The sequence below is a fragment of the Coregonus clupeaformis genome, chromosome 11, assembly GCF_020615455.1.
Source record: "Coregonus clupeaformis isolate EN_2021a chromosome 11, ASM2061545v1, whole genome shotgun sequence".
NCBI lineage: Eukaryota > Metazoa > Chordata > Actinopteri > Salmoniformes > Salmonidae > Coregonus > Coregonus clupeaformis.
Genome location: NC_059202.1, coordinates 35,543,228 through 35,568,033, shown reverse-complemented (window position 1 = coordinate 35,568,033; position 24,806 = coordinate 35,543,228). Strand labels below are relative to the sequence as shown.

Here is a 24,806-nt window from a genome sequence, read left to right as displayed (position 1 = left end):
CTTTGGCCACCATTCCTTCCAGTTCTCTGCTGCAAATGACTGGAACGAACTGCAAAAGTCTCTGAAGCTGGAGACACTTATCTCCCTCACTAACTTTAAGCATCAGTTGTCAGAGCAGCTTACCGATCACTGCACCTGTACACAGCCCATCTGTAATTAGCCCACCCAACTACCTCATCCCCATATTGTTATTTACATTATTTATTTTGCTCAATTGCACCCCAGTATCTCTATTTGCACATCATCTTCTGCACATCTATCATTCCAGTGTTAATACTAAATTGTAATTATTTTGCACTATGGCCTATTTATTGCCTTACCTCCATAACTTACTACAGTTGCACACACTGTATATAGATTTACTATTGCGTTATTGACTGTACATTTTGTTTTTGTTTATTCCATATGTAACTCTGTGTTGTTGTTGTTTTTAATCGCACTGCTTTGCTTTATCTTGGCCAGGTCGCAGTTGTAAATGAGAACTTGTTCTCAACTGGCTTACCTGGTTAAATAAAGGTGAAATAATTTTTTATTTTTTTAAACATTGGCTATGGAGAGCGTGATCACACAGTCGTCCGGAACAGCTGGTGCTCTCAAGCATGCTTCAGTGTTGCATGCATCGAAGCGAGCATGCAGAAAAGGCATTTAGCTCGTCTGGTAGGCTCGTGTCACTATGCAGCTCGCGGCTGGGTTTCCCTTTGTAGTCCGTAATAGATGCTGTCTGCAATCTGCCCGGTACATTTGAAACCATGATTAATCCGTGAACAGCACACTTCTCCAGCGTCCCATTTGCCATCGAAGGTAAGCATTTGCCCACTGAAGTCGGTTACGACGCCGAACTGCAGTCAGGTCAAGACCCTGGTGAGGATGACAAGCACACAAATGAGCTTCCCTGAGACGGTTTCTGACACTTTGTGCAGAAAACCTTCAGTTGTGCAAACCACAGTTTCATCAGCTGTCCAGGTGGCTCGTCTCAGACCATCCCACAGGTTAAGAAGACGGATGTGGAGGTCCTGGGCTGTCGTGGTTACACGTGGTCTGCGGTTGTGAGGCCGGTTGGACGTACTGCCAAATTCTCTAAAACGACGTTAGAGGCGGCTTATGGTAGAGAAATTAACATTAAATTCATTGGCAACACCTCTGGTGGACATTCCTACAGTCAGCATGCCAATTGCACGCTCCCTCAAAACTTGAGACATTTGTGGCATTGTGTTGTCTGACAAAACTGCACATTTTAGAGTGGCCTTTTATTGTGCACCTTTGTAATGATCATGCTGTTTAATCAGCTTCTTGATATGCCACACCTCCTCAGGTTGATGGATTATCTTTGCAAAGGAGAAATGCTCACTAACAGGGATATAAACAAATTTGTGGGATCTTTTATTTCAGCTCATGAAACATGGGACCAACACTTTACATGTTGCGTTTATATTTTTGTTCAGTATATATAAAATGTATGTTTTCATATCAACCCCAACAAGTTAATATATCATAACAATGGCAATACGGCAGCAATATTCCATTTAATTAAATTAGCACACAACAACCAAAATGTCTTCCCTCACCTGTCCTGATTGTCCCTTCTCTTGCTTTTCTTGCTGCGTCTTGCCATTTTGCCCTTGTGGCTGGTCTTTCGAGCCGGCCCAACCTTGATTGACGTGTTCTCCAGTGCCGTGGTCTGAAGGGCCACCTTGCCGCCACTCTTTTGGTGTTTGACAAAAACCAATTAGGTATTAGTATTGATTAAAGGTCTTATAATATCATAAAGAGTGTGAGTATAGGTTGACATTAGGCTTGAGGTTGTGTTTGTTTCTGTACCTTCAGAAGCAGCTCCATCATCTCTGTGTGGACCAGGCCTTGCACCGACTCTCCATTCACGTGAGTGATGAGGTCACCGGCCCTCAGTTCTGCCTCGAAGGCTGGGCTGCCATCTTCCACACTCTGTAAAACAAAAGTGGTTTATTATTATCACAATTACTCAAAGTCTTTGTGGGGTGATGCAGCCTTTGATTATGTAACTATTGGCTAATTCTGGAGCAGAATAGTACGGGGCACTCACCGAGACCATGTGGTGCACGGTGTAGATGTCGCTGTCGCCCATGTAAACGCGGATGGCCTGCATGGTGAAGCCGTACTTCTTCCCCGAGCTGTGGATGACGATGGGTGGCCCCAGGATGCTGAGGCTAAGCGACAGGTCTCGGCTGGGGGATGAGTCGCGGGACGAAGGGTTGGACGAGAGGGAGCGCGTTAAGATGGGGCTGGGCTGGAGACCGCCGGCTATGTCGTCTGGAAAGGTGCATAAAGGATGAGTTCATGTTCAGGAAATTATAAAAAGTATGGGACAATGGTGGAATTTAGAACAAGAGACTGCTCTTGTTTAGCATTTACTTAACATCTATTAGCTCTGTGCAGACACACCTGTCATACAGTGAGGGAAAAAAGTATTTGATCCCCTGCTGATTTTGTACGTTTGCCCACTGACAAAGAAATGATCAGTGTATCATTTTAATTGTACGTTTATTTTAACAGTGAGAGACAGAATAACAACAAAAAAATCAAGAAAAACGCATGTCAAAAATTTTATCAATTGATTTGCATTTTAATGAGGGAAATAAGTATTTGACCCACTCTCAATCAGAAAGATTTCTGGCTCCCATGTGTCTTTTATACAGGTAACGAGCTGAGTTTAGGAGCACACTCTTAAAGGGAGTGCTCCTAATCTCAGCTTGTTACCTGTATAAAAGACACCTGTCCACAGAAGCAATCAATCAATCAGATTCCAAACTCTCCACCATGGCCAAGACCAAAGAGCTCTCCAAGGATGTCAGGGACAAGATTGTAGACCTACACAAGGCTGGAATGGGCTACAAGACCATCGCCAAGCAGCTTGGTGAGAAGGTGACAACAGTTGGTGCGATTATTTGCAAATGGAAGAAACACAAAAGAACTGTCAATCTCCCTCGGCCTGGGGCTCCATGCAAGATCTCACCTCATGGAGTTGCAATGATCATGAGAACGGTGAGGAATCAGCCCAGAACTACACGGGAGGATCTTGTCAATGATCTCAAGGCACCTGGGACCATAGACACCAAGAAAACAATTGGTAACACACTACGCCGTGAAGGACTGAAATCCTGCAGCGCCCGCAAGGTCCCCCTGCTCAAGAAAGCACATATACAGGCCTGTCTGAAGTTTGCCAATGAACATCTGAACGATTCAGAGGAGAACTGGGTGAAAGTGTTGTGGTCAGATGAGACCAAAATCAAGCTCTTTGGCATCAACTCAACTCGCCGTGTTTGGAGGACGAGGAATGCTGCCTATGACCCCAAGAACACCATCCCCACCGTCAAACATGGAGGTGGAAACATTATGCTTTGGGGCTGTTTTTCTGCTAAGGGGACAGGACAACTTCACCGCATCAAAGCGACAATGGACGGGGCCATGTACCGTCAAATCTTGAGTGAGAACCTCCTTCCCTCAGCCAGGGCATTGAAAATGGGTCGTGGATGGGTATTCCAGCATGACAATGACCCAAAACACACGGCCAAGGCAACAAAGGAGTGGCTCAAGAAGAAGCACATTAAGGTCCTGGAGTGGCCTAGCCAGTCTCCAGACCTTAATCCCATAGAAAATCTGTGGAGGGAGCTGAAGGTTTGAGTTGCCAAACGTCAGCCTCAAAACCTTAGTGACTTGGAGAAGATCTGCAAAGAGGAGTGGAACAAAATCCCTCCTGAGATGTGTGCAAACCTGGTGGCCAACTACAAGAAACATCTGACCTCTGTGATTGCCAACAACGGTTTTGCCATGTCATGATTTGCAGAGGGGTCAAATACGTATTTCCCTCATTAAAATGCAAATCAATTTATAACATTTTTGACATGTGTTTTTCTGGATTTTTTTGTTGTTATTCTGTCTCTCACTCTTCAAATAAACCTACCATTAAATATATAGACTGATCATGTCTTTGTCAGTGGGCAAACGTACAAAAACAGCAGGGGATCAAATACTTTTTTCCCTCACTGTATATCCACACCCTATTCAGTGATATTTGCCTGCTGGGGACCAGCAACCCTGTATGACTAACTTATTTAGCTTCTGAACCGTTACCGCTGTGTCCAGAGGAAACTTGCATGACAGTAGTATTAACCTGCAGTGATGATGAGAGACAGGGCAGAGACGGAGGCAGATTTGGGTACTTTGCCCCCAAGCCTCGGTCTGTCTGGCGTCTGTCTGTCTGGCGTCTCCAGCTGGTTCCCAAAGCGTCGGGGGGCCCCGTGGTCCTTGGGGGAAGAGTGTTTTTTCCCGGTGCTGTTGCTACGAATCCGGATCCGATGCAGGTTTGATACGACCACCTCAGCTGTAATGCACAGGAGTAAGGGCATATATCAATATCTCTGAAGTGTCTCTGCAGACACAATAATTGGTCTGGATGGAAGGTCATTGAAAACAAAAGAGGAAGCGTGTACACTCAAACTCTCGGTAAACTCTGTGTTTGTGCCTAGATTTAGATTGTTTTGACGGCTTCCCCTTTTATCAGTCTGCACTGAGGCAATGTTTCAATTTCTGTTGGTTTCCATAAGGCTGTGCAGACTTGAAGCAGGGTGGAGGGAGGGGCTTGCGGCTGAGCTCACCTTCATCATCAGTGGAGAAGGCAAAGCGGGGCGTGGTCTCCAGACTGTGGGTGCTGCTCATCACCAGTGGGCTGGCACTCCTCTCAGACTGGGAGGAACTGGACGAGGTCCGTGGGCGCAGGCTGCAACACATCAACCTCAGTGGAAGTTAGGAGGAGGGGACATAACGACGGTGACACATTATATCAAGCTGCAGGTAGCCTAGTGGTTAGAGCGTTGGTCCAGGAACCGAAACAAGGTTAGAAATCTGTTGCTGTGCCCTTGAGCAAGGCACTTAACCCCAATTGCTCCAGGGTCGACGTTAATAATGGTAGACTCTGGCCATGACCCCACTCTCCAACGGTGTCTCAGGGAGAGTTGGGATAAAAAAAAAAACTTTTCCAACTCACACATGCTTTTAAATACACACTTATACATGTGTGAAATAGGACAGATATAAGCACCAAATTATATCCTATATAAAGCTAGCAGTCATTTAGGACATGTGCAGCCATCATTTATGCACACCCTATTCAGCAACATTTCTTGACTTTTCTGAACTAATCATCATTTTATGCACTTTCACCCACTGTTCTGCAGTGCTTCCGATAAGAAAGTATTTGAACTACTACACAGAGAATCCTAACAGAAAGAGAGAGAGCTATAAGCTCGTCCTGGCTCTGCTCACCTGCCCCTGCGATCTTGGTGCTGGCGTTCCTGTCTCTGGATGTCTCCTCCTGGGGAGGGTGTGAAACGTCCATCCCAGCCCTCCTCGCTGTGGCTGCGGTCCGATGAGAAGCTCAGGTTGGACGGCGTGGCCAGACGTTCTGTACTGCTGTATGTTCTGTGCTGAAAGCATGGAGTAGCCACATTTGCTAGGGTGGCCGAGTTTGGTGAACTTGGCTCCAAACAAAAACAGATGTAATTTTTTTTGTCATTATTCTATTTAAAGAGAAATACTCTACTAACTAGTAATATTATTGACATTTATCGGTTCTGACAAAATTACAAATATATGAAGAGGTATGTTCCGAACCTTGCTGAAGCGGTTTGACCAGGAGGAGAACTGTCGGATTTCCAGGGAAGACTCTTCATCATTGGTTTCATCATCCTCATCCGAGGCTAAATGGTGGTACCGCTCTGAGCGAGCTGAAAACATGACAACACAGAATGCATGGAACTGGGACCATACCATAATATCCAACCGGGTCATTTACAGTATTTCAGAAAAACATATCATCTTTATTCAACATAATTGACAAATGAAAATATAAAATCAGCAAGACCTGGATGAAGAGCAAATATCACTAAATCTGTGGAGATACAGTACACTGGCAATAGCAGGAAATTTATCTTTGTTTTAAAGGTGCTACACACAGAAATTCTCAAATTCTCCCCCATGTGGAAGCTAGGTGAATTGCAACAGCACTAGGCTGCATTCAAAACAAATCTCCCCACTCCCTCGCATTCCATTTCCCTGTAACATGGCAGAAACTCGAACTTGAGCATTTTACTTTCGGTTTTTGTCCACCATCTTCAAACAGCTGTAGAAACAACATTTCACATCGATTCCCTACACTATTCAGTGCTTGTTTTCTCACATAAACTGAAATTGAGCAAACAGTGTAGAATTTTTGCAACCAGGAAATGAGAGCGATTTCCACTAGACAGCACAGGCACAAAGTCAAAACAGCTTTCACATTTTGACAAGATGCCGCTCCGGTGGGAAGAATCTATAGGAGAATATCACAGCCAATCACAACACTGGTGTTTAAGTAATATTGTGAAACATTATCATTTCACTATTACTGCAGATATATTAAGGCCATTTTCTGAAATTACAATACAATTTTTTTTTTATCCTATGTGTAGCATCTTTAATAAGACCTGCTCTTTTAAGTTCTCTTATGCCCTTTACACTGTTTTAACTTCCATTCATTGTTATGTTTTATGTTGTGTTATGTCTCATGTGTAACTATACACTCTTAGAAAAAAGGGTTCCAAAAGGGTTCTTCGGCTGTCCCCATAGGAGAACCCTTTTTGGTTCCATGTAGAACCCTCTGTGGAAAGGGTTCTACATGGAACCCAAAACAGTTCTACCTGGAACCAAAAAGGGTTCTTCAACAGGGTTCTCCTATGGGGGACAGCCGAAGAACCCTTTTAGGTTCTAGATAGCACCCTTTTTTCTAAGAGTGTATGGCTGTGTTTACGCAGGCAGCCCAATTCTGATATTTTTGACCAATCACATCAGATCTTTTCACATCAGCTCTTTTTCAGAGCTGATCTGATTGGTCAAAAGACCAGAATTGGGCTGCCTGTCTAAACGCAGCCATACACTCTTAGAAAAAATAGGTGCTATCTAGAACCTAAAAGGGTTCTTCAGCTGTCCCCATAGGAGAACAGCCTATGTATGCTGCTTTCGTTGCCAGTGCTCACTTGGAATTGAGATATACAGTGGGGAAAAAATGTATTTAGTCAGCCACCAATTGTGCAAGTTCTCCCACTTAAAAAGATGAGAGAGGCCTGTAATTTTCATCATGGGTACACGTCAACTATGACAGACAAATTGAGGAAAGAAAATCCAGAAAATCACATTGTAGGATTTTTTATGAATTTATTTGCAAATTATGGTGGAAAATAAGTATTTGGTCACCTACAAACAAGCAAGATTTCTGGCTCTCACAGACCTGTAACTTCTTCTTTAAGAGGCTCCTCTGTCCTCCACTCGTTACCTGTATTAATGGCACCTGTTTGAACTTGTTATCAGTATAAAAGACACCTGTCCACAACCTCAAACAGTCACACTCCAAACTCCACTATGGCCAAGACCAAAGAGCTGTCAAAGGACACCAGAAACAAAATTGTAGACCTGCACCAGGCTGGGAAGACTGAATCTGCAATAGGTAAGCAGCTTGGTTGGAAGAAATCAACTGTGGGAGCAATTATTAGGAAATGGAAGACATACAAGACCACTGATAATCTCCCTCGATCTGGGGCTCCACGCAAGATCTCACCCAGTGGGGTCAAAATGATCACAAGAACGGTGAGCAAAAATCCCAGAACCACACGTGGGGACCTAGTGAATGACCTGCAGAGAGCTGGGACCAAAGTAACAAAGCCTACCATCAGTAACACACTACGCCGCCAGGGACTCAAATCCTGCAGTGCCAGACGTGTCCCCCCTGCTTAAGCCAGTACATGTCCAGGCCCGTCTGAAGTTTGCTAGAGTGCATTTGGATGATCCAGAAGAGGATTGGGAGAATGTCATATGGTCAGATGAAACCAAAATAGAACTTTTTGGTAAAAACTCAACTCGTCGTGTTTGGAGGACAAAGAATGCTGAGTTGCATCCAAAGAACACCATACCTACTGTGAAGCATGGGGGTGGAAACATCATGCTTTGGGGCTGTTTTTTCTGCAAAGGGACCAGGACAACTGATCCGTGTAAAGGAAAGAATGAATGGGGCCATGTATCGTGAGATTTTGAGTGAAAACCTCCTTCCATCAGCAAGGGCATTGAAGATGAAACGTGGCTGGGTCTTTCAGCATGACAATGATCCCAAACACACCGCCCGGGCAACGAAGGAGTGGCTTCGTAAGAAGCATTTCAAGGTCCTGGAGTGGCCTAGCCAGTCTCCAGATCTCAACCCCATAGAAAATCTTTGGAGGGAGTTGAAAGTCCGTGTTGCCCAGCGACAGCCCCAAAACGTCACTGCTCTAGAGGAGATCTGCATGGAGGAATGGGCCAAAATACCAGCAACAGTGTGTGAAAACCTTGTGAAGACTTACAGAAAACGTTTGACCTGTGTCATTGCCAACAAAGGGTATATAACAAAGTATTGAGAAACTTTTGTTATTGACCAAATACTTATTTTCCACCATAATTTGCAAATAAATTCATAAAAAATCCTACAATGTAATTTTCTGGAATTATTTTTCTCATTTTGTCTGTCATAGTTGACGTGTACCTATGATGAAAATTACAGGCCTCTCTCATCTTTTTAAGTGGGAGAACTTGCACAATTGGTGGCTGACTAAATACTTTTTTCCCCCACTGTAAATCTCAATGTGACTTTTCTGATTAAATAAAGGATAAATAAAAAGACATGAAAAAAGAGCACTTGTGAAGGACTGCCACGTACTGTCAAAGTAGCTGGTGTCATCCTCCGCTTCCAGTTGAGGGATGAATTCTGCTTTCTGTCGCAGTAGCCCGTTCCAGTCCAGACGAAAGAAAAAGGGGTGTTGTTTGACCTCAGGTGCTCCTCCTAGAACAAAATATATATTTTTAGATCACAGTCATGTGTGCAGATTTCAGAACAATAGCCAACAGCAAAACGTCAGACCGGGATGAAGTGAAATGGAATACGAGGGCTTGGTTCCACTATCTACACTAGCGCACCACTAAGAATGAAGCAATTGGACAAGAATTCTATGTGGGATTGGACATTAATTCTATGTGAGATTGGACATTAATTCTATGTGGGATTGGACATTAATTTTACGTGGGATTGGTCATGAATTCTACGTGGGATTGGACATGAATTCTATGTGGGACTAGACATGAATTCTATGTGGGACTGGACATGAATTCTATGTGGGACTGGACATGAATTCTATGTGGGACTGGACATGAATTCTATGTGGGACTGGACATGAATTCTATGTGGGACTGGACATGAATTCTATGTGGGACTGGACATGAATTCTATGTGGGACTGGACATGAATTCTATGTGGGACTGGACATGAATTCTATGTGGGACTGGACATGAATTCTATATGGGACTGGACATTAATTCTATGTGCAAATTGGACATGAATTCTATGTGGGATGTTAGTATGGACATTGGAATGTAGCTGAGTGGTTTACGTACCTGTTCCCAGGCGCTCCAGAGGGCTCTGCCTCAGCAGCCGTGTGATCATGTCCTGGGCGTCTGCAGGTAAAGCTTCGTCCCCATCGGGCCAGATGATGTCATCTGTACATTTGGGCAAGCACACGTTAATGAGAGGATCACCACATTAAACACCATTTTAAAAAGCCTATACACTGTTTTTATTCCATCAATGGATACTTGCCACTGACAACCTGCCCAAAGAGTTCCTCAGGCGTGTCCCCAAAGAAGGGCACACATCCAACCAGGAACTCATACAGGATGACTCCCATGGCCCACCAGTCTACTGGCTTCCCATAGCCCTGTCTTAGTATCACCTCCGGGGCTATGTACTCTGGGGTGCCACACACCTAGAGAACCACACCGATAATGTTGAATTATACCGTTAGCATGTGTATTCAGATTTATTTTTTGCACATTGGAATTTAGTTACACAGTAGTTATGAGATGGTACATCTATACTGGGTTCAGTACTTGAAAGTATTTGACCTGGTGTAAGTGTGTGCGTTTGTGTTCAAGACATGTGTCTGGCATTTTCTGTATATTCTTGTCCTATGGACAAATAAAGGTTTAAGAGGTACAGCACTGACTCTCACCTGTTTGTCGATGAACTCCCTGGTGTCTTTCTCCATGTGACCCTCATACAGGTTGGTAGTCATGTTCATCAGGCCAACTCTGGACAGGCCAAAGTCGGTCAGTTTGATGTGGCCCATAGAGGTGATCAACAAGCTGCAGGGGGGGATGGAGAGAAATGTTCAAACTACACTTTCTTGAGCTGTTTAAATATGTTTAAAGCTGTTTCTGGACTCACTTGTCAGGTTTGAGGTCTCTATGGACGATGCCGTAGTTGTGAAGGTACTCCAAGGCCAGCACAGTCTCAGCAAAGTACATCCGGGTCATGTCCACAGGAAGGGGGCCCATATTCTTCAGCAGGTTAGCACAGTCCCCACCTGCAAGAGATAACCAACTGTTATGCTATAGCTACGAGAAATCATTGGTGGAACACATTCACCTTTCAAACTATTTCCATTCAGTCCCCCTCTTTTAGAAACATGATAAATGAGAGCGTCATGATAAACATATCACTCTTGGGGTAGAATATCATATTACATTACCTTCCACATACTCCATCACCATGCACAGGTGGCGTCGTGTCTCGAAGGAGCAGAACATGGAGACCACGAAGGGGTTCTCAGCGAAGGTCAGGATGTCCCGCTCCACAAACACCTGCTGGATCTGGTTCCTCAGGACTAGGTTCTGCCGGTTGATCTTTTTCATGGCGAAACGCTGCCGGGTGTCTCTGTGTCGGACCAGGTACACAGCCCTGCCAACCGCCACAGGACAGGAGCCATGTCATAAAATACCTCCACATTGATAATCCATTACTACAGGGGTAGGTTAATTCATTGTAAGTGGAAGTGTAGTTTATTTTCAGTAGTTCTCTAAATGTTTACTGATCATGACAGAAGTCTACCATTGACCTTTTAACTTTAACCTTTAACTGACTATTGCTGAGGTGACAGAGTGCATTGATTTAGAGTAAATACATGTATGCTAATAGCTAATTGGGAGTCCATGTTTTTTAGTTATTAGTGTGGTTAACCACCTTCCTGTTTAGCGCTTACCCATAAGCTCCATTACTGATGAGCTTGATGGTTTCAAAGTCACTCTCCAGTGGTTTCCTTCGCGTCGGGGTGAGTGTCTGTGGACACTTGTTCTGCTGCAAATAGTGCAAACAACAAGAGAAGTTAGGAGGCTCACATTATGCAGAAGGTGCCCGGGGACTCATTATCCCACTGGCGCCAGTATGATTACATAGCCAGACTACTAAATGAAGTCATGTAAACAAAGCTGCTATCAGGACCTATATTGTTAATTGAAAGTCCAGTTTATTTGATTCTGCGGGCTCTCTTAGGCTGGCTAACTCCTTACCTCCACCGACTCATCAAACTCCACTGTCATTGACGGAGCAGACTGTTCAAGCTGTACCATATCTAAAAGAGCAGGGGAGAAAGATATGATTGAACAGCAACGCATGATATTGACTGGTTCTGGATGTCTGCCTCAAGTGTGGGAAATTCAGGTCAATGTTATGGCAAAAGATGTACCAATACCTTTGAGGGGGTCGCGAGTCAAGCCCAGTTGGTTGATGATGTAACGTGGAATGTCCGTCTTGATGCCCTGGCCCTCCTTGGCATGACCCTCGGCTGCCTCTAGCAGATGATAGAACTCTTCCGGGTCAAATTCCTGCCAATCACATCCAAAGCCCATTAAATTAAATCGGATTAAGGATAATAAAATCACCTAGCCATGAAAGAGCTTATTGGCCATGCAGTGGTTTAAAAAAAAACTTCCCCCATCGACACAACAGATTAAGAGAGACGGCTTTCCATCGCACTCGATGGAATCAATCTCATTTTCAATCAGAATGAGACCTTCTTTCCATCTCACCAGGCACTCGAGCAGCCTCGCCGGTCGGGATATGATGATGAGAATCTTCTTCACCAGCTGGGTGATGACGGATACCTCCTCGCTCTCTGAGCGATCGTATGCCTGAAATGCAAAGACAAAATGTTGTCAGCTTTTTAACAGAGCATAACATGGAGATTATTAACTTTGTTGAAGACACAGAGCTCAAAAACAGAAAAACCTATTAATTTATTTCACCATAGCAAGAGCACAACCACATAGCATTAAAGCCAACATACTACAGTGCCTTGCAAAAGTATTCATCCCCCTTGGACTTTTTCCTATTTTGTTGCATTACAACCTGACATTTTAATTATTATTATTATTTGGATTTCATGTAATGGACATACACAAAATAGTCCAAATTGGTGAAGTGAAATGAAAAATTAACTTGTTTCAATAAATTCTAAAAAATTAATAACGGAAAAGTGGTGCGTGTATATGTATTCACCCCCTTTGCTATGAAGCCCCTAAATAAGATCTGGTGCATCCAATTACCTTCAGAAGTCACATAATTAGTTAAATAAAGTCCACCTGTGTGCAATCTAAGTGTCACATGATCTGTCACATGATCTCAGTATATATACACCTGTTCTTAAAGGCCCCAGAGTCTGCAACACCACTAAGCAAGGGGCACCACCAAGCAAGCGGCACCATGAAGACCAAGGAGCTCTCCAAACAGGTCAGGGACAAAGTTGTGGAGAAGTACAGATCAGGGTTGGGTTATAAAAAAATATCAGAAACTTTGAACATCCCACGGAGCACCATTAAATCCATTATTTAAAAAATTGAAAGAATATGGCACCACAACAAACCTGCCAAGAGAGGGCCGCCCACCAAAACTCACGGACCAGGCAAGGAGGGCATTAATCTGAGAGGCAACAAAGAGACCAAAGATAACCCTGAAGGAGCTGCAATGCTCCACAGAGGAGATTGTAGTGTCTGTCCATAGGACCACTTTAAGCCGTACACGCCACAGAGCTGGGCTTTACGGAAGAGTGGCCAGAAAAAAGCCATTGCTTTAAGAAAAAAATAAGCAAACATGTTTGGTGTTTGCCAAAAGTCATGTGGGAGACTCCCCAAACATATGGAAGAAGGTACTCTGGTCAGATGAGACTAAAATTGAGCTTTTTGGCCATCAAGGAAAACGCTATGTCTGGCGCAAACCCAACTCCTCATCACCCCGAAAACACCATCCCCACAGTGAAGCATGGTGGTGGCAGCATCATGCCGTGGGGATGTTTTTCATCGGCAGGGACTGGGAAACTGGTCAGAATTGAAGGAATGATGGACACTAAATACAGGGAAATTCTTGAGGGAAACCTGTTTCAGTCTTCCAAAGATTTGAGACTGGAATGGAGGTTCACCTTCCAGCAGGACAATGACCCTAAGCATACTGCTAAAGCAACACTTGAGTGGTTTAAGGGGAAACATTTAAATGTCTTGGAATGGCCTAGTCAAAGCCCAGACCTCAATCCAATTGAGAATCTGTGGTATGACTTAAAGATTGCTGTACACCAGCGGAACCCATCCAACTTGAAGGAGCTGGAGCAGTTTTGCCTTGAAGAATGGGCAAAAATCCCAGTGGCTAGATGTGCCAAGCTTATAGAGACATACCCCAAGAGACTTGCAGCTGTAATTGCTGCAAAAGGTGGCTCTACAAAGTATTGACTTTGGGGGGGTGAATAGTTATGCACGCTCAAGTTCTGTTTTATGTCTTATTTCTTGTTTGTTTCACAATAAAATAGATTTTGCATCTTGAAAGTGGTAGGCATGTTGTGTAAATGTAATTATACAATCCCCCCAAAAATCCATTTTAATTCCAGGTTGTAAGGCAACAAAATAGGAAAAATGCCAAGGCGGTGAATACTTTCGCAAGCCACTGTATGTCCAAAACAACCTAGCTACATGCAGCATGATCACAGAATGCATTTCTTGCAGACATAGGACCTGTCCAGAAAGAAACCCTAGCCCAGGGGTATTCAACTCTTAACTTACGAGGTCCGGACCCTGCTGGTTTTCAGTTCTACCTGATAATTAATTCCACCCACCTGGTGTTCCAGGTCTAAATCAACCCCTGATTAGAGGGGAACAATGAAAAAAAATGCAGTGGAACTGGCTTCGAGGTCCAGAGTTGAGTTTGAGGGCGCCTAGCCCCTACCCACTAGGCACACACTGGTTGTTTCGTCGTCATTTTAATGAAATTACATTTGAACCAACGTGGAATAGACGTTGAATTGACGTCTGTGCACAGTGGATAGGCACCTCTGTAGATCTGAGAGGGCTGGATAAGTGTAAGTAATATGGCAATAATTCCACCCAAATGCCTTGGGGGAAGTGGCTAACCGCTAGGGGTTGTTCATGGACAGGACCACATACAGTGCAGTTTCTATTCAAATCTCTTTGGTGCCTTCAAAGGAAGAAATAACACTTGTGCTTGTTAGAACATACTTCAGTGGATGATCAATTCCAGATAATAAATTGTTCTACAGTACACAAATCAGGAAGCCAATGGATCTTAAGCCCTTACACTATGCATCAGTATAGGATACCCAATATAAGCTGCGTAATAATGTTCTAGTTCATTTGTATACGAGGACCAAGAGGCAGAATAGCTTAGGCGATTGCTGCGCTGTCCTTCTGAGGTCAGGTGCAAGTGTCTGGACAGCTGTATAACAGTGTACAGACACGCACAAAAAGAGGACGACTAACTATTTACCACACATTGCATTAAGTGAGTCTGCCTTCAAGGCAAACTGTCTGCTAGGGTTAGAGTGGTGAGAGCAACACTGAGTTTTGAATAAGGGCAGCTCAAGGGAAGAGAATGCTCTGAAGTCTTATCTAGATGAACCACCTACACAGAGCAAGAGTGCAGTAAGATAACTCTTTTGAATTAAAGATGCGCATCATGGAAAGACGACTCACTGGAAACAACTCCACGGAACCACATGAGACGGGCTCAGTCAGGCTCAGTGGTTTCTGTGACTCGAAAAAAAAAAAAAAATACCAAACAAGCCAACGCAATGAGGACGAATGTCTGAAAAGGGAAGCGAAAAGTAATGTGTCCCCCTGAACAGATGGATAAAAAGTGGCCAGAAATATTTCACGCATGCGTATCCCCACGACAACGCGTCAGAGAGGACGTTACATTAAACAAACGAGAATATTCCTCAGGCGCGTTCCGAGAGCCTCCTGATTCAAACAGTGAGTCATCATCGTTGCGTCTGCCTTGAATTAACATGGGTAGGGTGACAAACTGCACTACTGAAACCACACAACTAACATGCCCTCCAAAAACAACTTATCTATTCCTCAGGAGGTTGACATTTCCCATACCGTAGTTGAGGACATTTCGGTGCTAGAATACTGGTTGACACCATTTATTTCACTGTATGGGAACACATTTATAATCTCAGCCGTGCCCCTGCCATGCCTGTTATGTGGAAGTACACACACTGGCTGTCCACACAGGAGAAAGGTGGAAGAGGTTGCCATAGAAATGACCATTCTATCATAACAGTGATAAGACCAGAGCTCAGTTGGTAGAGCATGGCGCTTGCAACGCCAGGGTTGTGGGTTCGATTCTGCTAAATGACTAAAATGTAAATTAGAATACATTAGTAATTTAATAGGATCTATATGGATAAAACTGTACAGATCAGTCGCACTCCCAATTCCATTTCCAAATCTATTGTGCGCCTTGGGGCTTGAGACTGTGTCTGGCCATTCGTTTCACTTAGCCTGGCTCAATCAATTCCCCTTGATTCAACACGATCACATTTGAATGTTCAACTGATGAACAACTAGTTTATTTATACCCAGCAGCACTAATATGGTAGGGTTGTCTACATGTACAGTTTAATTATGTTGATGCTTTCCTAAACAGACAGCAGAATCAATGAGGGGAGGAAGTGATGTAACAGGCAAAGTTCATTGTCAGTGTTGGCATGAGGCTTTGCTCACTGAGTCACTGTTAGTGAATGGTGAACCGAAGCAAAAGGACAGAAGCCAGAAGATCCCTCAGGAATTGTTTGAATGCCATCAACTTTTCCCTCTGATACCATCAGAGAATCATAAGCAAATCATGCAAATCATTAAACAATGGGTAGTCTGAGGGAACAGACTCAAGTGAGTGAGTTATCGGCCGATCACATTCTTGAATCTAAGATATCTATCGATACCATGGACAGTTATCGGCCGATCACATTGTTGAATCTAAGATATCTATCGATATCATGGACAGTTATCGGCCGATCACATTCTTGAATCTAAGATATCTATCGATATCATGGACAGTTATCGGCCGATCACATTGCTAAACCCAGACGCAAAGATATGTGGATATCCCACCTCATGGAGCAGCTTCTCCAGTTTCTCCTGCAACTCCACAAAGTAGCGCGAGGTGACCAGGCCCATGTGGGACTTGTCCAGACAGTCTCGGACCAGCTCCACCAGCTGGTGCTGGATGAAGCCCAGTACGCCGTCAGACAGTGGGAGGGTGCTGTCTGGGGAGCAGGCAGTGACGATATCCAGCAAGCGCTCCTCCATCTGTGCTGTGGCCTAAAGACAACAAACACACATTTTCCACAAACACACACCAAAGTTTGATTTGATTCGTTACATAAGATCAGAGCTCGAAAGCTTTCTTATTGGGGAAAATACAAACAGACATTGCCTCTTGTACAACAAAGGGGGAAGAGACAGCATGACATACCTTAGGAAATCGTTCTTTGTAAACATGGTTCATCATGACGATCTCATTATCGAATGAACCCATTGTTCTTCCAGGGCTACAACAGAAAAGGACATAAAGCTGGTCAATTTCTATTATTCCAATCCAACCAAATGGACTGACAGAGCTCTGCCGTTCTTATTGGGTTGGTGCAATATTTTGAATAATGGCAAAAATGATCATCCCACGTAAAGATTCATTGTGGAAAAGTGATTGTGTACCATCTTGACAAAAAATGAAATCTAATCCCTTCAAAACATCTAAAATCAACATGTTATTTTACTTCCAAGCTCATTTCCTGTTTTACTTTGCCACTTTAGATAAAAAAAACTATTCAGTATTAGGTAAGACAACAGCTAGTGTCAGATATTGACCAAATCAAATCATATTTTATTTGTCACATGCGCCGAATACAACAGGTGTAGACCTTACAGTGAAATGCTTACTTACAAGCCCTTAACCAACAATGCAGTTCTAAGAAAAATAAGTGTTAAGTAAACAATAGATAAGTAAAAAATAAAAGCAGGAACGGTATGAAAATAGCCCGCTAGGCTACCTAGTGTTGGAACGGTATGAAAATCTGGATACCGCCCAACCCCAGTAGTGACTTTAGCTAGAGGTCAACTTGAGGCGTGCTGAACATTGGCAAATTGGGTAACGGGCGGCTCATTACAGTTCAGGGGAGGGGTAACGGGCGGCTCATTACAGTTCAGGCGAGGGGAAACGGGCGGCTCATTACAGTTCAGGCGAGGGGTAACGGGCGGCTCATTACAGTTCAGGCGAGGGGAAACGGGCGGCTCATTACAGTTCAGGCGAGGGGAAACGGGCAGCTCATTACAGTTCAGGCGAGGGGAAACGGGCGGCTCATTACAGTTCAGGCGAGGGGTAACGGGCGGCTCATTACAGTTCAGGCGAGGGGTAACGGGCGGCTCATTACAGTTCAGGCGAGGGGTAACGGGCGGCTCATTACAGTTCAGGCGAGGGGAAACGGGCGGCTTATTACAGTTCAGGCGAGGGGAAACGGGCGGCTCATTACAGTTCAGGCGAGGGGAAACGGGCGGCTCATTACAGTTCAGGCGAGGGGTAACGGGCGGCTCATTACAGTTCAGGCGAGGGGTAACGGGCGGCTCATTACAGTTCAGGCGAGGGGTAACGGGCGGCTCATTACAGTTCAGGCGAGGGGAAACGGGCGGCTCATTACAGTTCAGGCGAGGGGTAACGGGCGGCTCATTACAGTTCAGGCGAGGGGTAACGGGCGGCTCATTACAGTTCAGGCGAGGGGTAACGGGCGGCTACCTGAGGCTGCGGGAGCGAGGGCGCATGAACGGCGAGGGTTGTGCTTCCTCGTCGGTCACATTCTCTGAGCTGCGGAAGTGCTTGAACAGGAAGTGGAGTTGGTCTTGAGTGGGCTGGTAGGGCAGCTGGTGCAGGCGCTCCTGGGAAGATGAGGAGGACTGGAGAAAAAGAAGTACAGGGATGTGTTACATATTGTTCAAGGGTTCCATTGGTCTCGGTAAATGCCCACTGAAAAAAATCTAAACATGATCCCACTGACATATGTAAGAGAACTGTGTTTGACATCATATTTTAACATTCAAAAGCCAACACTTCATCCTGAAAGATGGAGGATCGGTATCGTATTTAGGACAAGAGCGGTTATTTTTTCTTGCGGCTATTGAGGCTTTTTGTTAATCTTTTTATTCTATGAAAAGCGCACACTGGCCGCTCCTGGCAATCTGTCAGATTTTTCACCCCATGAGTCCTGAATAGCAGTGATGCCCCTTTTCTGCCTGCACATAAAGAGGACCACTGACAGGGCCATTGTCCCAGTCTGACATCGCCGCATGTGCCGAGTTTTACCTCATTAAACTACCTCACAATGGAGGAACACATGGCCTGTTCTCATCTCACCATCTTTCTCCTACAGAATGGAGACCTTTGATTTTTCACTTTGTCTCATGTCGTCCTCAGTAGTGTCACGGAGGACGTTTAGAGGGGAAAAGGAACCAAGTTAGTCTGTCTGTCAGAAACGTGGATGCTGGTGGAGTTGTGAGCAGAGGAGTTTGTGTTTAGGGTTTGTTGGGGCATATGAAGAGCAGAGTCCTAATCTCTCATCAGTCGCAATAGAGCAGTGGTCCCTCCCTTCCTCCTCTGAGGAGCCTCCACTGCTATAGAGCTCCTACACTTTCTTTCTCTCTTATAGAATGCTTAATGTTCACAACTTATTCTGATGATTATGTTAATGCATAACAACTAACAATATTCACAGGCAAAAAAAAAAGATAAGATGAGGGCATTTGAGTGCGAACCACTAAGGCACCAGACCATTGATAATGCTCTTCGAAGCATCAAATCATATTACGAGCACAAATACAGAACATTAGCCCGAAGCATCAAATCATATTACAAGGACAAATAAAGAACATTTGCCCATCACATCACACTTAATACATGCATGTCCTATTGACATTATCCACCGCAGGCTAGGAGTCAAACATGATGACTCATTCAGACAGGTGATAATTCCAGTCAGGATTTGTCCTGTCTGGTAACATGGTCACAGTGTACATACATAGTCTCTGTCAGCCTCAGATGTATACTGTATCTTATCCTATTCATATCTTGTTTAATGGTATATGTGGTGTTGTGAAACTGCAGTTTCATATGGCTACTGTGGGAGTGGAGCGGGGTGAGGTTTAGAGACTTACAGAGACGGTGGAGCTGGGGGGATTGGTTCCGTAGCCGGAAGAGGGGAGGGACGCCAGCGACCATCTTCTGCCTTCCGCTCTGGAGAAAAACGGACACACACATTGTTATGCAAGCTTGTATATTTGCATATCATCTCCCAAACTCCCTTATAACACGTTATGTCGTCCCCGCACTACAAAGCTTTGCTGTGTCTTGTTATTACTCTGTTGTTCATGTAATATGCATTGAGGGATTATATGTGTCACAATGTATCTGGGCTGATGAAAGAAAAGGGGATTTTATATTTTGGTTTGAGGAAATGTGGTTATCAATTTAAAGCAGGGCATGAGAAAAGCATGAATCAAATCAAATCCAATTTTATTGGCCACATGCGCCGAATACAACAGGTGCAGACATTACAGTGAAATGCTTACTGAAGGACAATTGGATAAGCGAAATAACTACCTGTCAGTGCGAGCCATGTGGCTGAGGTCACGACAGCAGGAGAGAAGCAAGAGAGAGAGATGGTGAACATTTTGAACTGTTACAGGTTAAGTCTTCATCTTTCTACAGTCTCATGCTTAGACCGAACATGACTGTGATAGTGAGCCACTGACCTGTGACATTTAATTTGACGAATGAAGTCTGACACAATTGGCTTATGTGTCAGTCTTAATTTGTCTAGCTTGGAGAGTACCGGCCCAACATGAATTTGAAGAGCAAAAAAATGTGCTGAGCAGTTTTGTTCTTTCTACTGTAATAACCAGGGATATGGGCAACTGACATTATACGGGGGCTCTAGTCCAGTGGATATATTTTTCAGCCTATTTCCAGAGACATTGTATAAAACCATGTCTTTTCCTATCACATCGGGGTTAAGAAAAATTGAATTTCTCTAGGTTTGCATAACCAATAATGTGATGTGCCTTTATTCTAAATCAGAGACTTATTCCAATGTTTTCACATTAAGAGGATCTACCCAATGTTGAAGACTGCAGACAGCTGTTGCCATCAGGAATCTAAGTGTTTACAGGTTGCACTGGAAAAGCCAGGGTCGTGAATTAAGGGATGTTGAGTAACTGCGAGCACATTGCTGGCCAAATGTGATTTTGAGGAGGATCAGATGAAAGCCTACTTAAAACAAATCGCTCCAGCTTAAAGGATGGAGCAGCACCTAGTTGAACGTTACGACAACCTCTATCAAACGCATGGTAAAGATATCAACACACTTCAATCAACAGTCATTTACTTTATATTTATACATCTCTGCACACACACAGTGGCGTGTATTCATGGACGCCAAGGGAAGGCAGGCTTCCCAAAAAATGTACAAAATAAAAAAATCACATAAAATTAGGTATTTTCATCTCTCTGTGTTTCATAATTTTCCTTCAATTCGCAAGAGGCTGAATGTATCTCACAGGAGTAAGCACACGAGCAAGCGAAAAAGCGCCACTCTCTCTCTGTAAGTATATGCAATTTATCTGATGCTGTCTGGTCAAAAAGAGTATGACATTGTTGCCGCCCATTGCTTTGAGCGCAAGGGAAGCCAGCGAACATTTGGCATCCCCTGGATAAAAATAACCATAAAATAATAGCCAATCAGCATTGAGCTAAACTGAGTGAACTCAGCTCTGAATGGTCCTGGCGCACCAAAAAAAAAAAGTGTCAAGGGAAGCCAGTTTGGATTTGGCTTCCCTACATTCACATCACATCGAGAGCAATACTTAATTGACAGAAACTACATGAATTGTTGCATCTCGTTGTGTTGTTGTCCTCCGGTGGCTAGTGTCGTAGTAAATATATATAATGTTATAGCTTGGTCTGACTAAAATCTTGTGCATGACCCATCTTGTGTTGGGCCTTTGGATTTAATACAATGCACAAAGACTTCTATCTTGTCGGCCTTATCAGCAGGTGGCTATGGACAACACCCACGCCATAGGTCTCTCAGTTCTCCCAACTCACAAGTTATTGCTCTGAGGACATACACACACACACCCCCCACACACACACACACATACACACACATCATCATTGTTAAACATACACACACACACACACATACACACACATACACACACACACACACATACACACACATACACACACACACACACACACACACACATACACACACGCACACACACACACACACACATCATCATTGTTAAGCACACACACACAAAAACCCCCCTTCTCTTAGGCTGAACATCTGAAGACAGAGAACCCGACTCAGAGCCAATGCAATGGAAGTGACCTCGACCAACTCATCAGGACCAATCAGAAGATCAGAACTACTAGAATCAACCTACTTTATTTTATTGTATAAAATGTCAGCACACAATGTTTAGGGGCTCGCTCTCTCAGATATCTCCCTACGAGGTTGACGAACGGGTCCGTGCACGCTATTTACAGATATCTTTACCTCTGAATAAACTGCCTCATATTATACAATTATCCACCTTGTCCGAAAGTCTCTACTTGGTCTCCGTTCTCCAGTAAACTTGTTTTATCAACACTAGCTAGCAAGCTAAAATTGTCCCTTTCCTAAATCAGCCATGGATGGCGATAGGGATTTGGACTTTACTTAATTTTACTGGTTTTACTTCATTCGCCGTACTGGCCAATGATTATGAAGGCGATACTGAGCCAACCATAAATTCATACATTGTGCCCCTGGCCTGAGAGGATGGAAGTTCAATATGTACAGTACCTAGATGTAGAAGGCTAATGTTAACTAGCTAACGTTGCCAATGAAAGGAAGTTAGGCTTGCGAGCCCTGCCACAAAAGGACCAGCTGACATCATGTCGTTAACACAGGTGAGAGTTTTGACGAGGGCAAGGCTGAAGATCACTCTGTCATGCTGATTGACTTAGAATAACAGACTGGAAGCTTTAAAAGGAGGGTGGTGCTTGAAATCATTGTTCTTCCTCTGTTAGCCCTGGTTACCTGCAAGGAAACACATGCCGTCATCATTGCTTTGCACAAAAAGGGCTTCACAGGCAAGGATATTGCTGCTAGTAGGATTGCACCTAAATCAACCATTTATCGGATCATCAAGAACTTCAAGGAGAGAGGTTCAATTGTTGTGAAGAAGGCTTCAGGGCGCACAAGAAAGTCCAGCAAGCGCCAGGACCGTCTCCTAAAGTTGATTCAGCTGCGGGATCGGGGCACCACCAGTGCAGAGCTTGCTCAGGAATGGCAGCAGGCAGGTGTGAGTGCATCTGCACGCACAGTGAGGCGAAGACTTTTGGAGGATGGCCTGGTGTCAAGAAGGGCAGCAAAGAAGCAACTTCTCTCCAGGAAAAACATCAGGGACCGACTGATATTCTGCAAAAGGTACAGGGATTGGACTGCTGAAGACTGGGGTAAAGTCATTTTCTCTGATGAATCCCGTTTCCGATTGTTTGGGGCATCCGGAAAAAAGCTTGTCCGGAGAAGACAAGGTGAGCGCTACCATCAGTCCTGTGTAATGCCAACAGTAAAGCATCCTGAGACCATTAATGTGTGGGGTTGCTTCTCAGCCAAGGGAGTGGGCTCACTCACAATTTTGCCTAAGAACACAGCCAAGAATAAAGAATGGTACCAACACATTCTCCGAGAGCAACTTCTCCCAACCATCCAAGAACAGTTTGGTAACGAACAATGCCTTTTCCAGCATGATGGAGCACCTTGCCATAAGGCAAAAGTGATAACTAAGTGGCTCAGGGAACAAAACATCGACATTTTGGGTCCATGGCCAGGAAACTCCCAGACCTTAATCCCATTGAGAACTTGTGGTCAATCCTCAAGAGGCGGGTGGACAAACAAAAACCCACAAATTCTGACAAACTCCAAGCATTGATTATGCAAGAATGGGCTGCCATCAGTCAGGATGTGGCCCAGAAGTTAATTGACAGCATGTCAGGACGGATTGCAGAGGTCTTGAAAAAGAAGGGTCAACACTGCAAATATTGACTCTTTGCATAAACTTAATGTAATTCTCAATAAAAGCCTTTGACACTTATGGAATGCTTGTAATTATACTTCAGTATACCATAGTAACATCTGACAAAAATATCTAAAAACACTGAAGCAGCAAACGTTGAAGACCAATACTTGTGTCATTGTCAAAACGTTTGACGACTGTAGAATAACAGTGAAGACATCAAAACTATGAAATGACACATATGGAATCATGTAGTAACCAAAAAAGTGTTAAACAAATTAAAATATATTTTATATTTGAGATTCTTCAAAGTAGCCACCCTTTGCCTTGATGACAGCTTTGCAAACTCTTGGCATTTTCTCAACCAGCTTCATGAGGTAGTCACCTGGAATGCATTTCAATTAACAGGTGTGCCTTGCTAAAAGTTAATTTGTGGAATTTATTTCCTTCTTAATGTGTTTGAGCCAATCAGTTGTGTTGTGACAAGGTAGGGTTGGTATACAGAAGATAGCCCTATTTGGTAAAAGACCAAGTCCATATTATGGCAAGAACAGCTCAAATAAGCAAAGAGAAAAGACCGTCCATCATTACTTTAAGACAGGTCAGTCAATCCGGAAAATGTCGCAAAAACCATCAAGCGCTATGATGAAACTGGCTCTCATGAGGACCGCCACAGGAAAGGAAAACACAGAGTTACTTCTGCTGCAGAGGATATGTTCATTAAAGTTAACTTCACCTCAGATTGCAGCCCAAATAATTGCTTCACAGAGTTCAAGTAATAGACACATCTCAACATCAACTGTTCAGGAGAGACTGCGTGAATCAGGCCTTCATGGTCGAATTGCTGCAAACAAACCACTACTAAAGGACACCAATATGAAGAAGAGACTTGCTTGGGCCAAGAAACACGAGCAATGGACATTAGACCGGTGGAAATCTGTCCTTTGGTCTGATGAGTCCAAATTTGAGATTTTTTGTTCCAACCCCCCATGTCTTTGTAAGACGCAGAGTAGGTGAACAGATGATCTCCACATGTGTGGTTCCCACCGTGAAGCATGGAGGACATGTGGCGGTGCTTTGCTGGTGACACTGTTGGTGATTAATTTAGAATTCAAGGCACACTTAACCAGCATGGCTACAACAGCATTCTGCAGCGATACGCCATCGCATCTGGTTTGCGCTTAGTGGGACTTTCATTTGTTTTTCAACAGGACAATGACCTAAAACACACCTCCAAGCTGTGTAAGGGCTATTTGACCAAGGAGAGTGATGGAGTGCTGAATCAGATGACCTGGCCTCCACAATCACTCGACCTCGACCCAGTTGAGATGGTTTGAGATTAGTTGGACCACAGAGTGAAGGAAAAACAGCCAACAAGTGCTCAGCATATGTGGGAACTCCTTCAAGACTGTTGGAAAAGCACTCCTCATGAAGCTGGTTGTGAGAATGCCAAGAGTGTGCAAAGCTGTCATCAAGGCAAATGG

The 24,806-nt window shown here is 44.1% G+C and overlaps 1 protein-coding gene across 4 annotated transcripts in view; it reads right to left on the bottom strand.

Moving 5' to 3' along the window:
- LOC121576869 (microtubule-associated serine/threonine-protein kinase 3-like) overlaps positions 1-24,806 on the bottom strand; it is a 69,218-nt gene that overhangs the window by 13,245 nt on the left and 31,167 nt on the right. For 2 of the 4 annotated variants that reach the window (XM_041890417.2, XM_045223524.1), the window contains 22 exons: positions 19,856-19,876; positions 19,411-19,489; positions 17,999-18,156; positions 16,685-16,760; positions 16,321-16,530; positions 11,953-12,054; positions 11,616-11,748; positions 11,434-11,495; positions 11,127-11,221; positions 10,617-10,825; positions 10,313-10,451; positions 10,098-10,230; positions 9,686-9,851; positions 9,484-9,585; positions 8,753-8,875; positions 5,647-5,759; positions 5,299-5,459; positions 4,632-4,753; positions 4,148-4,357; positions 2,060-2,286; positions 1,819-1,941; positions 1,566-1,702 (listed from right to left, as the gene is read on the bottom strand). In XM_041890417.2, coding sequence (XP_041746351.2) covers positions 1,566-1,702; positions 1,819-1,941; positions 2,060-2,286; positions 4,148-4,357; positions 4,632-4,753; positions 5,299-5,459; positions 5,647-5,759; positions 8,753-8,875; positions 9,484-9,585; positions 9,686-9,851; positions 10,098-10,230; positions 10,313-10,451; positions 10,617-10,825; positions 11,127-11,221; positions 11,434-11,495; positions 11,616-11,748; positions 11,953-12,054; positions 16,321-16,530; positions 16,685-16,760; positions 17,999-18,156; positions 19,411-19,489; positions 19,856-19,876 — 2,901 coding nt within the window. The remainder of the gene's footprint in view (positions 1-1,565; positions 1,703-1,818; positions 1,942-2,059; positions 2,287-4,147; positions 4,358-4,631; positions 4,754-5,298; positions 5,460-5,646; positions 5,760-8,752; positions 8,876-9,483; positions 9,586-9,685; positions 9,852-10,097; positions 10,231-10,312; positions 10,452-10,616; positions 10,826-11,126; positions 11,222-11,433; positions 11,496-11,615; positions 11,749-11,952; positions 12,055-16,320; positions 16,531-16,684; positions 16,761-17,998; positions 18,157-19,410; positions 19,490-19,855; positions 19,877-24,806) is intronic. The other 2 variants (XM_045223523.1, XM_045223525.1) reach the window with 1 other exon arrangement.